Source organism: Rhinopithecus roxellana, chromosome 6 (genome assembly GCF_007565055.1).
Source record: "Rhinopithecus roxellana isolate Shanxi Qingling chromosome 6, ASM756505v1, whole genome shotgun sequence".
Taxonomy (NCBI): Eukaryota; Metazoa; Chordata; class Mammalia; order Primates; family Cercopithecidae; genus Rhinopithecus; species Rhinopithecus roxellana.
In genome coordinates this window covers 57621717-57636768 of record NC_044554.1, presented here as the reverse complement: position 1 = coordinate 57636768, position 15052 = coordinate 57621717, and the positions used below count along the sequence as shown (strand labels likewise).

At 43.0% G+C, this 15052-nt stretch overlaps 1 protein-coding gene across 2 annotated transcripts in view; it reads left to right on the top strand.

Moving 5' to 3' along the window:
- The first annotated feature begins 360 nt into the window (after positions 1 to 360).
- Positions 361 to 15052, top strand: part of NUP205 (nucleoporin 205) — a 91423-nt gene continuing 76731 nt past the window's right edge. For both annotated transcript variants that reach the window (XM_010374637.2, XM_030932773.1), the window contains exons 1-3: positions 361 to 425; positions 12878 to 13020; positions 13701 to 13872. In XM_010374637.2, coding sequence (XP_010372939.2) covers positions 398 to 425; positions 12878 to 13020; positions 13701 to 13872 — 343 coding nt within the window. In that variant the 5' untranslated portion in view covers positions 361 to 397. The remainder of the gene's footprint in view (positions 426 to 12877; positions 13021 to 13700; positions 13873 to 15052) is intronic.

Here is a 15052-nt window from a genome sequence, read left to right as displayed (position 1 = left end):
GATAATGATTTGAACTTACGGCTTTTATAATCTCATAAGTGGGCGTCATTTTAATAACTACTCTCAGAATATCTTTTTCTATTCCACTTTACTTTTTCCTCTCCACTTAACCAACTCATCATTAGAAAGAAACTACAAGTCCCAGGATGCACTACACGATGAACGTCGGATCGAGGACCTCGTGTCTCTGAAGTGGTTGCCCTCGCCTTATTTGAATAATCCCAATGAAAATTGATGCTTGTGACCCAGAGCAGATTCTGGAGCCTTCTGTACGCCTGGGACGGCCCAGCGTGGAGGGGACAGCGTGGTGCCTTTTTGTTCAGGCTTCACTCAGGGCAGCCTCACTCCTTCCTGGGGCCTCCATACGGCAGAAGGGCTCAGTTAGTGCGCCTCTAAGATGGCGACGCCTTTGGCGGTAAATTCGGGTAAGTGTGGCCAGACAGAAAGGAGACGATTGAGCTGAGCGATGACCAGGTCTTCAGGGAGAGACGAGACCGTGGGGTTTCTCGGAGTCTAGCACCCAACTTATATGCGGTGCCTGCTTTTCACTAATTCTGGGCCTAGAGTCTCACCCCTCCCCAGTTTGAATGGCGCGCGTCGGTGCTGCGGCTCTAGCCCTTGAGTTGGGGTTTGAGAATCGAGGCAGTGAGGCTTGGGCAGCTGGACCCAGGTATTTAATCTCTCACAGCCCAGGGCTGAGCCTGGCTCCCTCACCCCCAAGTTCCACTGTGCGTCTGTGGTCCAGATTTCGCCGGAAAAGCGTCAGGTCTTCAGCAGTGAAGCCAGAGGACCCGAGATATTTTCCAGCCATGAGCAGAGGCTGAAAGTAGGCGCCGGAGTTCCTTAGAGGGTGGGGGATCTTGCAGGCAGCGAATACTCCCGATTATGAAGTCGGCCATCTGAAAGGTGGTCAGGAAGAGGGTGGCGGGGCTTCAGCAGACGTCTCCTAACTGTGCGGATGTGGTTAGGCCCTGGATGTTCTTGTACCTTTGGAGCTGTAGATTTTCGGGGTGGAATTGAATCTAGAAGGTAGTAAAAGAACTCTGGAAGATTTGGGGTGGATCCTCTTTTGATGATTCTCAATTCGGGCGGTACCGCCCTCCAGTGGTGTTTGAATGAGTGAGTGCATTTTGATTGTCATATTTCCTGGGGTACACTGCTGTCGCATAGTAGGCGGGGCAAGGATGCAGAAAGTCCTTCATGGGCAGAGCAGTCCGGGAAAAGAATTTGGCGCTTAGAATGTTAATGCCTCGATTGAGATGCTCAGAACTTCGCGGGCAAGATTAAGAGTATATCTGTGTGGTAAATGCTTGTAAGAATCTCACTTAAAAGGACTCTTTCGTGGGTGCATTTTCTGTTTCTTTACAGTCATTTTTTAAAGTACTGGTTCTATTTTCCACAGGACTGATTTTCTCGAAAAGTTGTCTAAATCTGTTTTGTAAATCAAATCATTTCAGAAACGCTATGATAAATTATAATGAAAACTATGTTTACTGAGCACATACTATATCCCAGCTTTACGCTTATTATTGTGCTTATCTCATTCAGTTGCCATTTATACACCTTTGGAGTAGTTGCTGTTAAATATACCATTTTACAGATTTGGAAATAGAGACTTCAAATAGTTACGTAATGTCCCCAGAGTTAAACATCTAATGATTCTAAGCCAGTCTCATGTGCTTAAACTACCTAGTGCTACTACTTAAGCACAACCTAATTCATTTTATATTAGACGTATATATTAGAAGGTTAGTAATGAAGTTACATGCTTAATATTGCTGTCCTTCCTTCCCAATTAGATATGCTTAAAAGCAAGGGTTGCGTGTTATACGTGTGGTTATATATAATTTCTCTGTTTTATTTTATTTTTTAATTTTTTGTTTTTGAGATGGGGTCTTGCTCTGTCTCCCAGGCGGGAGTGCAGTGATGCGATCCCGGCTCGCTATAACCTCTGCCTCCCAGGTTCAAGCAATTCTCCTGCCTCAGCCTCCCGAGTAGCTGGAATTACAGGCACGCGCCACCACGCTGGGCTAATTTTTGTATTTTTAGTAGATGCGGGGTTTCTCCATGTTGGCTAGGCTGATCTCGAACTGCTGTCCTCACGCCATCCTTCTGCCTCGGCCTCCCAAAGTGGTACGTTTACAGGTGTGAGCCAGTGCGCAGGGTATATACATTTCTTTTCCTTTTTTCTTTTTTTCTTTTTTTTCTTTTTTTGAGATGGAGTCTCACCCTGTCACCCAGGCTGGAGTGCAGTAGCATGATCTCGGCTCACTGCAGCCTCCGCCTCCCGGGTTGGAGCAATTCTCCTGCCTCAGCCTCCGAACTAACTGGGATTACAGGCGCCTGCCACCATGCTTGGTTAGCGTGGCTAATTATTATTATTATTATTTTTTTTGAGAGAGAGTCTGGCTCTGTCGCCCAGGCTGGAGTGCAGTGGCGCGATCTGGGCTCACTGCAAGCTCCGCCTCCTGGGTTTACGCCATTCTCCCGCCTCAGCCTCCTGAGTGGCTGGGACTACAGGCGCCCGCCACTGCGCCCGGCTAATTTTTTTTTGTATTTTTAGTAGAGACGGGGTTTTACCGTGTTAGCCAGGATGGTCTCGATCTCCTGACCTCGTGATCCGCCCTTCTTGGCCTCCCAAAGTGCTGGGGTTACAGGCGTAAACCACCGCGCCCAGCCATTTTGTTTTGTTTTGTTTTGGAGACGGAGTCTCATTCTGTTCCCCGGGCTGGAGTGTAGTGCTACGATCGCGGCTCACTGCAACATCCGCCTCCCAAGTTCAAGCGATTCTCCTGCCTCAGTCTCCCGAGTGGCTGGGATTACAGGCGCCCGCCACTACGCCTAGCTAATTTTTTTAATTTGTTGTAGAGAAGGAATTTTACCATATTGGCCAGGCTGGTCTCGAGCTCCTGATCCCGTGATTTGCCCCCCTCAGCCTCCCAAAGTGTTGGGATTACAGGCGTGAGCCACTGCGCCTGGCCAAGTTTTTTGTATTTTTAGTAGAGACAGGGTTTCACCATGTTGGCCGGACTGGTCTCAAATTCCTGACCCCAGGTGATCCGCCTACCTCAGCCTCCCCAAAGTGCTGGGATTACAGACATGAGCCACTGTGTCTGGCCTATACACATTTCCTTAGTACATACTCGCCCTAAGCTATTATAATTATTAAACGAATCACTGGAGGGAAAAGGAGTTGCCAACAGCAGCAAAGAGTGTACAAAGAGTGTACAAAGTCTTGTGTCAGGAGTGTTTAATTGGCAACATAGGAAACATTTTTAAAAGCCAAGAGTCAGGAAGTGGTTTTTTTAAAAACACTAAACGTCATAGGGAAGGAACCCTTTTTCCATCAAGAAATGAATGTCGAGTTGAGTGGGTAAAGGAAATGTGTCATATACATGCAGTATACATAATGTATATGCATATACATAACATATACATGCATATACATAATATCTTTATGCAGCCTTGAAAAGGAAGGAAATCCTGTCACATAAAACAATGTGGATGAATCTTGAGGACATACTAAGTGAAATAAACCAGTCACAAGACACAAATACTGCTTGATTCCACTTATATGAGGTATCTGAAGTAGTCAAACTCATAGAAACAGAAAGTAGAATGGTGGTTGCCGGGAGCTGGGAAAGGGGAAAATGGGGAGTTGTTAAGGGGGCATAGAGTTTCTATTTTGCAAGATGAAAAAAGCTTTGAAGATCTATTGCACAATGTGAATATGCTTAACACTGCTGAACTGTACACTTAAAATTTGTGGAGATTGTATTCTGTGTTAAGTGCTTCCTTTAAATTAGTTTTAAAAAATCAAACATCTTAGAGTTGTAAGGAAAAAATATAGAGATTGTAGAGTTCTAAGACCTATGGTTGGCCGGGTGTGGTGGTTCATGCCTGTAATCCCAGCACTTTGGGAGGCTGAAGTAGGCAGATCACTGAGGTCAGGAGTTCGAGACCAGCCTGGCCAACATGGTGAAACCCTGTCTCTACAAAAATACAAAAATTAGCCCGGCATGATGGCAGATGTCTGTAATCCCAGCTACTTGGGAGACTGAGGCAGGAGAATCGCTTGAACCTGGGAGGCAGAGGTTGCAGTGAGCCAAGATCATGCCATTGCACTCCAGCCTGGGTGACAGAGCGAGACTCTGTCTAAAAAAAAAAAAGACCTATGCTTGTATTTCAGCTGTATAACAACTGGTCTTGTGACCTGTATCAACCCAGCTGAGAACACTCACATACTTGTGAATAAGCAACTATTAACACTGCTTGGCAGTCCTTCTGTGATAGTCTGGTCACCTCGTCCATTCACAGCAGTGAATACTTCAGACCTTTCCACACTCTTCAAATCTTTAACCTGCGAATAACTAAACCCTCAGACTTCTAGTCACAGAAAAAATAGGAGCCAACATGCATGAACGCGCTTTATTCACTCTCAAACCTTTAAACCTAGGTGTGTCTGCATCCTTTTGAATCAGTTTTCCTCTGTGCTCCTATCTAATGTAAATCCCACCCATCGTGTTCTTCTTCTGTTACTCTTTTTTTGTCTTATATATTCACTTCTCTGTCTTGCTCTTTCCTTTATCTCCACTAATAATCTCATGCCTCACTCCACTTACTGTCCTCTTCCTAGTCAAACCTGTCAAAAGATTTGTTAGTATTCACTGACTCCATCTCCTTCCTTCCTCCCTCCCTTCCTCCCTGCCTCCCTCTCTCTGCCCAGGCTGGAGTTCAGTGGTGCAGTCTCGGCTCACTGCAGCCTCCACCTCCCAAGTTTAAATCATTCTCCTGCCTCAGCCTCCCTAGTAGCTGGATTACAGGCCTGAGCCGCTGTGCCCAGCCCACTGACTCCCTCTTCATACCTACTATTCCTTCACCCATTCTGGTCTCTTCCATCCTTGTAAACAGCTCTCAATAGGGTTAACTTCTGTTTCTTGTAGTTCAGAAAGTCCCTTTATAAAAAATTATTTATTATTTATTATTTTTTTATTTTGAGACAGGGGCTCATTCTGTCACCCAGACTGTAGTGCAGTGGCATGATCTCAGCTCACTGCAACCTCTGCCTCCCAGGTTCAAGAGATTCTCCTGCCTCAGCCTCCCCAAGCAGCTAGGATTACAGGTGCCTGCCACCACACCTGGCTAATTTTTGTATTTTTAGTAGAGATGGGGTTTCACCATGTTGGCCAGTCTGGCCTCGAACTCCTGACCTCCAATGATTCACCCACCTCGGCCTCCCAAAGTGCTGGGATTATAGGCATGAGCAAAAAGTCCTCATATTTTAAATCTTCATTTGACTTGATCTTTTAGAGTAAATACCAAAATCATTTTTTTTTTTTTTTTTTTGAGACGAAGTCTGGCTCTGTCACCAGGCTGGAGTGCAGTGGCGTGATCTTGGCTCACTGAAACCTCTGCTTCCTGGGTTCAAGCGATTCTCTTGCCTCAGCCACCTGAGTAGCTGGGACTACAGGCGTGTGCCACAACGCCCAGCTAATTTTTGTATTTTTAATAGAGACAGCGTTTCACCATGTTGGCCAGGATGGTCTTGATCCCCTGACCTCGTGATCTGCCTGCCTCGGTGTCCCAAAGTGCTGGGATTACAGGCCTGAGCCACCACGCCCAGCCATCACAATTCTTTAACGTGGGCAAGTGAGCCCTACGTGATGATCTTGCCAAACCCGTTTTCTGTACTGCAGCTCTCTTGGCCTTTTGAGTTCTTTGACATGTCGCATTCCCTCTTGCCATAGAAACCCACATGTCCTCTTCCTGGAATGCGTGTCTTCACCTCCCACCTGTCAGTTAACTACCACTTTTGTTCTTCAGATTTCAGCCTAGTTATCACTTCCTCATGGATAATTCTCTCCTCCTGCCTCTCTGGCTAGGTCAGATTCCCCTATAATGTGATCTCTTGCCCTGGCTACCTCTCCTTCATATCCTTATATCCTGACCACAGCTGGATTTTACTTTTTTTTTTTTTGAGATGGAGTCTTACTCTGTTGCCCAGGTTGGAGTGTAGTGGTGTGATCTCGGCTCACTGCAACCTCCGCCTCCCAGGTTCAAGCGATTCTCCTGCCTCAGCCTCCCGAGTAGCTGGGACTACAGGCGCGTGCCATCACGCCTGGCTAATTTTTTGTATTTTTAGTAGAGATGGGGTTTCACTGTGTTAGCCAGGATGGTCTTGATCTCCTGACCTCGTGATCTGCCTGCCTTGGTCTCTCAAAGTGGTGGCATTACAGGCGTGAGCCACTGCGCCTGACCAGATTTTACATTTATGTATGATTATGATTAATGTTTTTCCTCACTACAGTGTAATCTTACCAGTACTTTACACATGGTGAGTGAGTAAATATGATTCGCTGGGGGTATCCCTAAACATTAAGGAAAAGAAATGTATTTCTCAGCTGACTAAACTACATGTTAAAAGTACATATTTAGTAATTTTGAAAAATTTATAGTGTCCCTTCATTTGTAATCAGTAAAAAGGTATTTACTGTAATCCCAGCACTTTAGGAGGCTGAGGAGGGAGGATCACTTGAAGCTAGGAGTTCAAGATGAGCCTGGGCAACATAGTAACACCCCAGTTCTACAAAAAATACAAAAATTAGCCAGGTCTAGTGGTGTGCGCCTGTAATCCTAGCTACTAGAGAAGCTGAGGGAGGAGGTTGCTTGAGCCCAGGAGTTTGAGGCTGTAGCGAACTGTGATTGCCTCACTGCACACCAGCCTGGGTGACAGCAAGACCCTGTCACAAAAAACAAACAAAAAAAAGGTATTTACTAAAATTGGTCAAACTCAAGGCAGATTGAAGATAACTCTCTGTTGTAGCTACCTTTGGTGTTTTTTGTTTTTGTTTTTGTTTCATTTTTCTTTTTTGAGACGAGGTTTCACTCTCTTGCCCACGCTGGACTGCAGTGGCTCAATCATGGCATACTACAGCCTCTACCCTCTGAGACTCAGGTGATCCTCCCACTTCAGCCTCATGAGTAGCTGAGACTATAGAACAAGCCACCCATGCGCAGCTTTTTTTTTTTTTTTTTTTTTTTTTTTTTTTTTGAGACGGAGTCTTGCCCTGTCACTGAGGCTGGAGTGCAATGATAAGATCTCAGGTCACTGTAACCTCTGCCTCCCGGGTTGAAGCGATTCTCCTGCCTCAGCCTCCCAAGTAGCTGGGATTACAGGTGTGCGCCACCACACCCAGCTAATTTTTTTTTTGTATCTTTAGTAGAGATGGGGTTTCACCATGTTGGCCATGCTGGACTTGAACTCCTGAGCTTGTGATCTGCCCACCTTGGCCTCCCAAAGTGCTGGGATTACAAGCGTGAACCCCCACGCCCAGCCGGTTTTTTTTTTTTTTTTAAGTAGAGACAGGGTTTTGCCATGTGGCCCAGGCTGGTCTTGAACTGCTGCAGTTAAGCTCCTTGAACCTTAGGAGGCCTACCTCGGCTTCCCGAAGTGCTAGGATTACAGGTGTGAGCCACCTTGCCTGGCCCTTTGGTGCTATGTTGATATTAATGACGAACTAAGTAGGCCAGTGTACCTGTTTTTTTATTGTTGAGTTTGTTTGTTTGTTTTTTGAGATGGAGTCTCACTCTGTCTTCCAGGCTTGAGTGCAGTGGGTGTGCTCTTGGCTCACTGCAACCTCTGCCTCCCGGGTTCAAGCGATTCTCCCACCTCAGTCTCCTGAGTAGCTGGAATTACAGGCGCACGCCACCATGCCTGGGTAATTTTTTTTTTGTATTTTTTGTAGAGACAGGGTTTCAACATGTTGGCCAGGCTGGTCTTGATCTCCTGACCTCAAGTGATCTGCCTCCCTTGGCCTCCCACAGTACTGGGATCACAGGTGTGAGCCACTGTACCTGGCCTATTGTAGAGTTTTGACCTTTAATTGGATGCCTACTGTTATTGGGGGAAAAATTGGATTTTTCCGTAACATTCACTGAGCTTACTATACTAAATATGTGTAATACAAGGAAATTTTTTAGTTTTTCAGAGGTCCTACTGTGTATTAATTAATATTTAAAATGAAGGAGAGAAAATTAACTTTTGTCAGCACTTTATCAGATTTCTGAAATATCTTTGGTAAGGTGTATTTCAGATTTGCGCAGGAGTCATCATTAATACCTTCCCTTTATAACTTGTGCCATTTGATAACCAATTCTGAGTCCTTTCTTTTACTAACAGACCTTTTCTTGCTCCTATACTGTCCTCATCCTAGTTTAGGTTCTATTTTCCTATATATGTATATATATATATATATATTTTTTTTGAGATAGAGTTTCACTCCTGTTGTCCAGGCTAGAGTGCAATAGCGCGATCTTGGCTCACTGCAATTTCCACTTCCTGGGTTCAAGCGATTCTCCTGCCTCAGCCTCCCGAGTAGCTGGGATTACAGGTGCCTGCCACCACGCCCGGCTTATTTTGTATTTTTAGTAGAGACAGGGTTTCTCTATGTTGATCAGGCTGGTCTTGAACTCCCGACCTTAGGTGATCCACCTGCCTTGACCTCCCAGTTCCATTTTCTTATAAGTGGCTTATTTACCTATTATCCTTGTTTCCTGACACTGCCTGTTCTAGTCTATCAACCACACTAGAACACCATTGTCCTACAATGCCAGTTTCATTTTGTCATCTACTACTGGAAACTTTGCCATTTACTAATAGGAAAAATTCCATCATGGGCCTGGAATCCAAGGCTGAAACCTACTCTATTCTTTGCAGTTAGAGAGAGGGCCAAGAAAATGATCCTGAGGAAAGTCAGCTAGTCACCAGGATCTAGGTCCTCATTTTGGCAGGCACAGAAATCTGATTTTTTTCAGAGTATTCAGAGTTGATTAGGTCCCATTCATTGATTATTCGCTAATCAAATTCAGAAAAGACAGATACATAAGCCAGTGTTCCAGTTATTGCTCTTATTATTTTATTATTTATTTATTTATTTATTTGTTTGTTTGTTTGTTTTTTGAGAGAGAGTCTTGCTGTGTTGCCAAGGCTGGATTGCAGTGGTGTGATCTCAGCTCACTGCAACCTCTGCCTCCCAGATTCAAGCGATTCTTGTGCCTCAAACTTCTTTGTAGCTGGATTTACAGGTGTGCACCATTGCGCCTGGCTAATTTTTGTATTTCTCTAGAGATAGAGTTTCACCATTTTGGCCAGACTGGTCTCAAACTCCTAGCCTTGGCCTCCCGAAGTGCTGGGGTTACAGGGATGAGCCACCACCCCCATCCGCCAGTTATTGCTCTTTAATGGGAAGTATGTCTGCATAGTAGGTATTCACGTTGCTTTGTCAACACCTTCTTCATACTAGAAATTTGTATGTCGAGCTATATTTTTAATCAGAAGATTGGCAAGTGTGGGACCAAAGCAGGAGAAGCAAAGCAGGGAATTGAATGATCTCTCTATGTAAGGAAGATCTAGACATGCAGATTCCCCTTCTTTCACATCCCCACATCAAAGACCTGACGCTTCACTTCCTGCCCTAATCTTCAGAATAGGTTCTCTCTTTCATGCACTCTCAAAGCACTCTGTATTTCATCATATTTTTTATTATACTGATATCTTTGGAATTCTTTGTTTTTTGTTTTGTTTTGTTTTGTTTCTTGAGACAGAGTCTTGCTGTGTTGCTCAGGCTGGAGTGCATTGGCACGATCTCAGCTCACTGCAACCTCTGCCTCCCGGGTTCAAGTGATTTCTCTTGCCTCAGCTTCGTGAGTAGCTGGGACTACAGGTGTGCACCACCACACCCAGCTAATTTTTGTATTTTTAGTAGAGACGAGGTTTCACCATATTGGCCAGGCTGGTCTCAAACTCCTGACCTTGTGATCCACACACTTGAGCTTCCCAAAGTGCTGAAATTACAGGTGTGAGCCGCTGCGCCTGGCCTGGAATTCTTTGTTTAATGTCTGTCAGTCTTATCAATTTATTAATTCCATGAGGCTTGGGATTCTGTCTGTCTTGCTCAGTCTATATCTATAAGGTCCCTCAGTAAATATTTGATAGTGAATGAAAGTATGAATAGATGATCCAGCTCCATTGATTTAGTCCATCCTCTCCCTGTACATCTCCCCTTTACAATTTTTTTTTTTCAGCCTGGATGTGGTGGCTCATGCCTTTCGTCCCAGCACTTGGGGAGGCCAAGGTGGGTAGATTGCTTGAGTCCAGGAGTGTGATACGAGCCTGGACAGCATGGTGAAACCCTGTCTCTACCAAAAAAAAAGGAGGAAAAAAAAAATCAAACAAAAATTAGGCAGGTGTGGTTGCACACCTGTAGTCCCAGCTATTCAGGAGGCTGAAGTGGGAGGATCTCTTCAGCCCAGGAGGTCGAGGCTACAGTGAGCTGAGATGGCGCCACTGTACTCTAGCCTGGGCGACAAAGGGAGACCGTGTCTCAAAAAAAATTTTTTTTCATTACATTGCATCATCTGACATCATTGTTCATTGGTTTATAATGTATTTAATTACATTACAGTTATCTTTCATGTTATTCTTATATCCTGGTAACTTTATTTGGATTTGGGTTTTCTCAGCAGTTTAACCTGTTTACAATCTTTAATGTTTAGGCTATAGTTAGTTCTAAGTTTCATCTGTTGAGTAATTGATTGGTTTTGACCAGTTTTTCCTTCAGAGTCTAAACACAGGGGTACCTTATCTGCTTATTTCCAAACAGGAAACTTTAGCTTTAGGGTCATATTTTTTAAATGGTGAGTCTAAAATCAGTTTACTAGAGGCCGGGCACCAGGACTCACGCCTGTAATCCCAGCACTTTGGGAGGCCGAGGCGGGCAGATTACTTGATGTCAGGAGTTCTAGACCAACCTGGCCAAATGGTGAAGCTTCATCTCTAATAAAAATACAAAAATTAGATGGGCGTGGTGGCACGCCTGTAACCCCAGCTACGCAGGAAGCTGAGGCAGGAGAATCACTTGAACCCGGGAGGTGAAAGTTGTAGTGAGCGGAGATTGTGCCACTGCACTCCAGCCTGGGTGACAGAGTGAGTGAGACTGTATCTTAAAAACAATAAAGAAAAAATCCATTTAGTGAGCCCCTCACCGAAAATTGGATAGAACACAAAATATCAGAACACAAAATACATACAGTAAATGTAATAAATGAATTTATTTTAGTTTTTTATTGTTGTTATTGAGACAGAATCTTTCTCTGTTGCCCAGGCTGGAGTGCAGTGGCACCATCTAGGCTTACTGCAACCTCCGCCTCCTAGGTTCAAGCAATTCTGGTGCTTAGCCTCCTGAGTACCTGAGATTACAGGTGTATGCCACCACTTCTGGCTAATATTTTTGTATTTTTGGTAGAGACGGGTTTTTACCATGTTGGCCAGATTGATCTCGAACTCCTAGCCTCAAGTGATCTCCCCGCCTCGGCCTTCTAAAGTGCTGGGATTATAGGTGAGAGCCAGCCTGAGTTTTAGTATTTTATATAATACTTTTGTTTCAGTTTTGTATATACATGTGTACTGGGTTGAAACGTGAAATATTTCTTACTATGGATTATGGTCAGAGTTTGAAAGCACTACTTCTGCCTCTTTAATCTTGCTACTGCTCTGTGAATTCTCTTTCACACCCTCACACCTGTCTCTGATCCTTTGCTCACACTTATTCTTGGCTATTGTTTGTTGCCCAGATTTTCCTCATCCTTCAAATGCTGCACAAGTGCAGCCATTCCTTAGCCAACTCTGACCATCCTTAGCCAACTCTGACCATCAGTTTGATCTTTTGAAATTATTTTATTGTTTGTGCCAACAATCATATTCCTTTACAGGAATATTTCACTTATGTACGTTGTATCTCCCCAACTTGTGAGCTTTAAGACAAGGATTGTTTGTCTTATCCTCTTCGATACTTTACTGTTCATTTATGGAGCTTAAATTTTTTTGTTTTTTGTTTTTTGAGATGTAGTCTCGCTCTGTCACCCAGGCTGGAGTGCAGTGGCACGATCTCGGCTCACTGCAACCTCCGCCTCCTGGGTTCAAGCAAATCTCCTGCCTCAGCCTCCTGAGTAGCTGGGACTACAGGTGTGCGGCACCACGCCCGGCTAGTTTTTTTGTATATTTTAGTAGAGACAGAATTTTGCCATGTAGGCCAGGCTGGTCAGAACTCCTTACCTCAGGTGATCCGCTGGCCTCAGCTTACAGAAGTGCTGGTATTACAGGTGTGAGCCACCTTGCCTGGCCAGAGATCCACTTATTAATTAATTAATTAATTAATTTTGAGATGGTGTCTCACTCTGTTGCCCAGGCTGGAATGCAGTGGTGCAATCTTGGCTCACTGCAACCTCCGCCTCCTGGATACAAGTGATTCTCCTGCCTCAATCTCTTGAGTAGCTGGGATTACAGGCACCCATCACCATGCCCAGCTAATTATTGTCTTTTTAGTAGAGATGGGGTTTCACCATATTGGCCAGGCTGGTCTCGAACTCCTGACCTCAGGTGATCCACCCGCCTCGGCCTCCCAAAGTGCTAGGATTATAGGCTTGAGCCACTGTGCCTGACCTGAAGTCAGGATTTATTTTACAAGTCAGATGAAGTGATGTCTTTATATCAATGCTTGAGAATTTTAGTAAACTATGCTTTTATATTAGTGTCTCTTAATCAGTACATTGATATATAATTATGTCATTTATATCAGTCGTCAATCATTATCAATATATCAATCAATATATCAATCATTTATTATATTAATAAATATTAATATAGTTAATGTACTAATTATAGTTATTTATAATATAATTGATAATTATATTAATTAAGATACCTTCCTAGATGAAGAAGTAGCTGTGAGTGTAACTAAAATGTGTAGATGGTAACCTCATACTATTTTTCAAGTGTATGTTTTCTTTGACGGTGGTTTCATTTATTTTTTTCTTTAAGCTGCTAGTCTATGGGGTCCTTACAAAGACATTTGGCATAAAGTGGGAAATGCTCTTTGGAGAAGACAACCTGAAGCTGTTCACCTTCTTGATAAGATTTTAAAGAAACACAAACCTGACTTCATCTCATTGTTCAAAAATCCGGTAAGAAATTTTCTTTTTCAGTTTTTTTGGGTTTTTTTTTTTTTTTTTTTAAGATTGAGGAAGCAAGTAAACTTTTTTCTTCTTCTTTTTTTTTTAATTTTCAAAATCTTTTCAGAAATTTATTTACTGTGACACAGTCTGGTGAAGTCCTGATGACATGTGCCCCTAAACACTTAAAAATAAAAGACAGGGTCTAACTTTGTTGCCCAGGCTTGTCTTGGACTCCTGGTCTCAGTGATCCTCCTGCCTCAGCTTCCCAAAGTGCTGGGATTACAGATGTGAGCCACCATGCCAGCTGCAAAAACTATTTTTAAAACTTTTTTTAATTTTTAATTTTTGTGGGTACATAAAGGATGTATATATTTAAGAGGCACATGACATGTTTTGATACAGGCATGCAGTGTGAAATAATCATATCGTGGAGAATGGGGTATCATTCATCCCCTCAAGCATTTATCCTTTGTTTTCCAAACAATCTATTTATACTCTTAGTTATTTTAAAATGTGCAATTATTATGGAGAATAAAAAGATAGTCATTGCTCCTAAGAATGATAAGAAATACTTCTGTTTGTCATGTTACCAGGCTGAATTATATCATGAATAAGCTTCTGTAGGTAACACTTTGGGACCTTGTCTCCAGTGTGCTATTTTCATAACAATTAAAATTTTATCATTGTAGCCAAAAAATGTTCAACAGCATGAGAAGGTTCAGAAAGCCAGTACAGAGGGAGTCGCCATTCAGGGTCAACAGGGAACTCGACTTCTTCCTGAACAGCTCATTAAAGAAGCCTTTATTCTCAGTGACCTTTTTGATATTGGAGAATTGGCAGCTGTTGAGCTTCTTCTTGCTGGTAGGTTGACATTTAACTGAAACAGTGGTAAAATAATACAAAATTATAAAATGACTTATAGTTTAAAATAGTTTATTGTTTAGATTCTATCATAGTTTTTAAGGATGCAGTTTGGTAAAACCGTGTTCAAAATATTTCCTTTTTTAATCTTTCTTTGTTTATTTATTTATTTAGAGACGGAGTCGCACTCTGTCGCCCAGGCTGGAATGCAGTGGCACGATACCAGCTCACTGCAACCTCCACTTCCCAGGTTCAAGTGATTCTCCTGTCTCATCCTCCCGAGTAGCTGGGATTATAGGCACATGCCACCACCCCTGGCTAGCCTTTTTTAACTTTTGATTGAAAGGAAGGCTTCAGTTTAGTCATCAGAATTATTAAAGACATCTCAGAAATTTTATAGCACAAAGCACTTATTGTTGGTGAGTAGGCAGGTAAGGTCATTAATGATGAGAATTGTTAACGACGTCTCAGAAATTTTATAGCACAAAGCCCTTGCTGTCAGTGAGTAGGCAGGTAAGGTCACTGCTTTTTGGGAATTTCTTTTTGAGAGAGTAATTCAGATAATGTGTGAATAGGTGAAAAATAAGATGATTTCAATAATACAGAGTACTAGGAAGAAAATAAAGCAGTGGGATATAGAGAGGTGGAAGCTGACTAGGGCAATTTTAAGTAGGGTCTGTAGAGAAAGCCTCTCTAAGATGGGTTCATATGACTTGTGACCCAAATGATGAGAAGGTTCCAGCCACCCAGACCTATTGGGTAAGGCTTTTCCAGGGAGAGCAAGCAGCCAGTGCTTGAGGTGGGAATAAAGGTGTGTTTAAGGATAAAAAGACCATTGGGGCTGGAGCATCATTAATGAGAGGGAAAGCAAAGGAAGATGCACATACAGCAGGAATCAGAGCATGTTTGATTTTGCATGCTATGAAAGGTATTTGGATTTTATGCTGATTGCAATGGAAAATTGTTGATGAGGGCTTTAAGCAGAGACATTACATAATTCATTCTAACTCTGAAATTATTTTTCTGGTTGCTGTATAGAGAAAAGAGAGAAAAATTTCTATATTATAAGTAGTTTGTTTTAATTATAACGGAGGAGCCATTTGAAGAAAATATGGGCATTTCAGTTGAACAAATTTTAATATGTCTAAAAATAATATATGGCTGCCCAAATCCTTTTTGA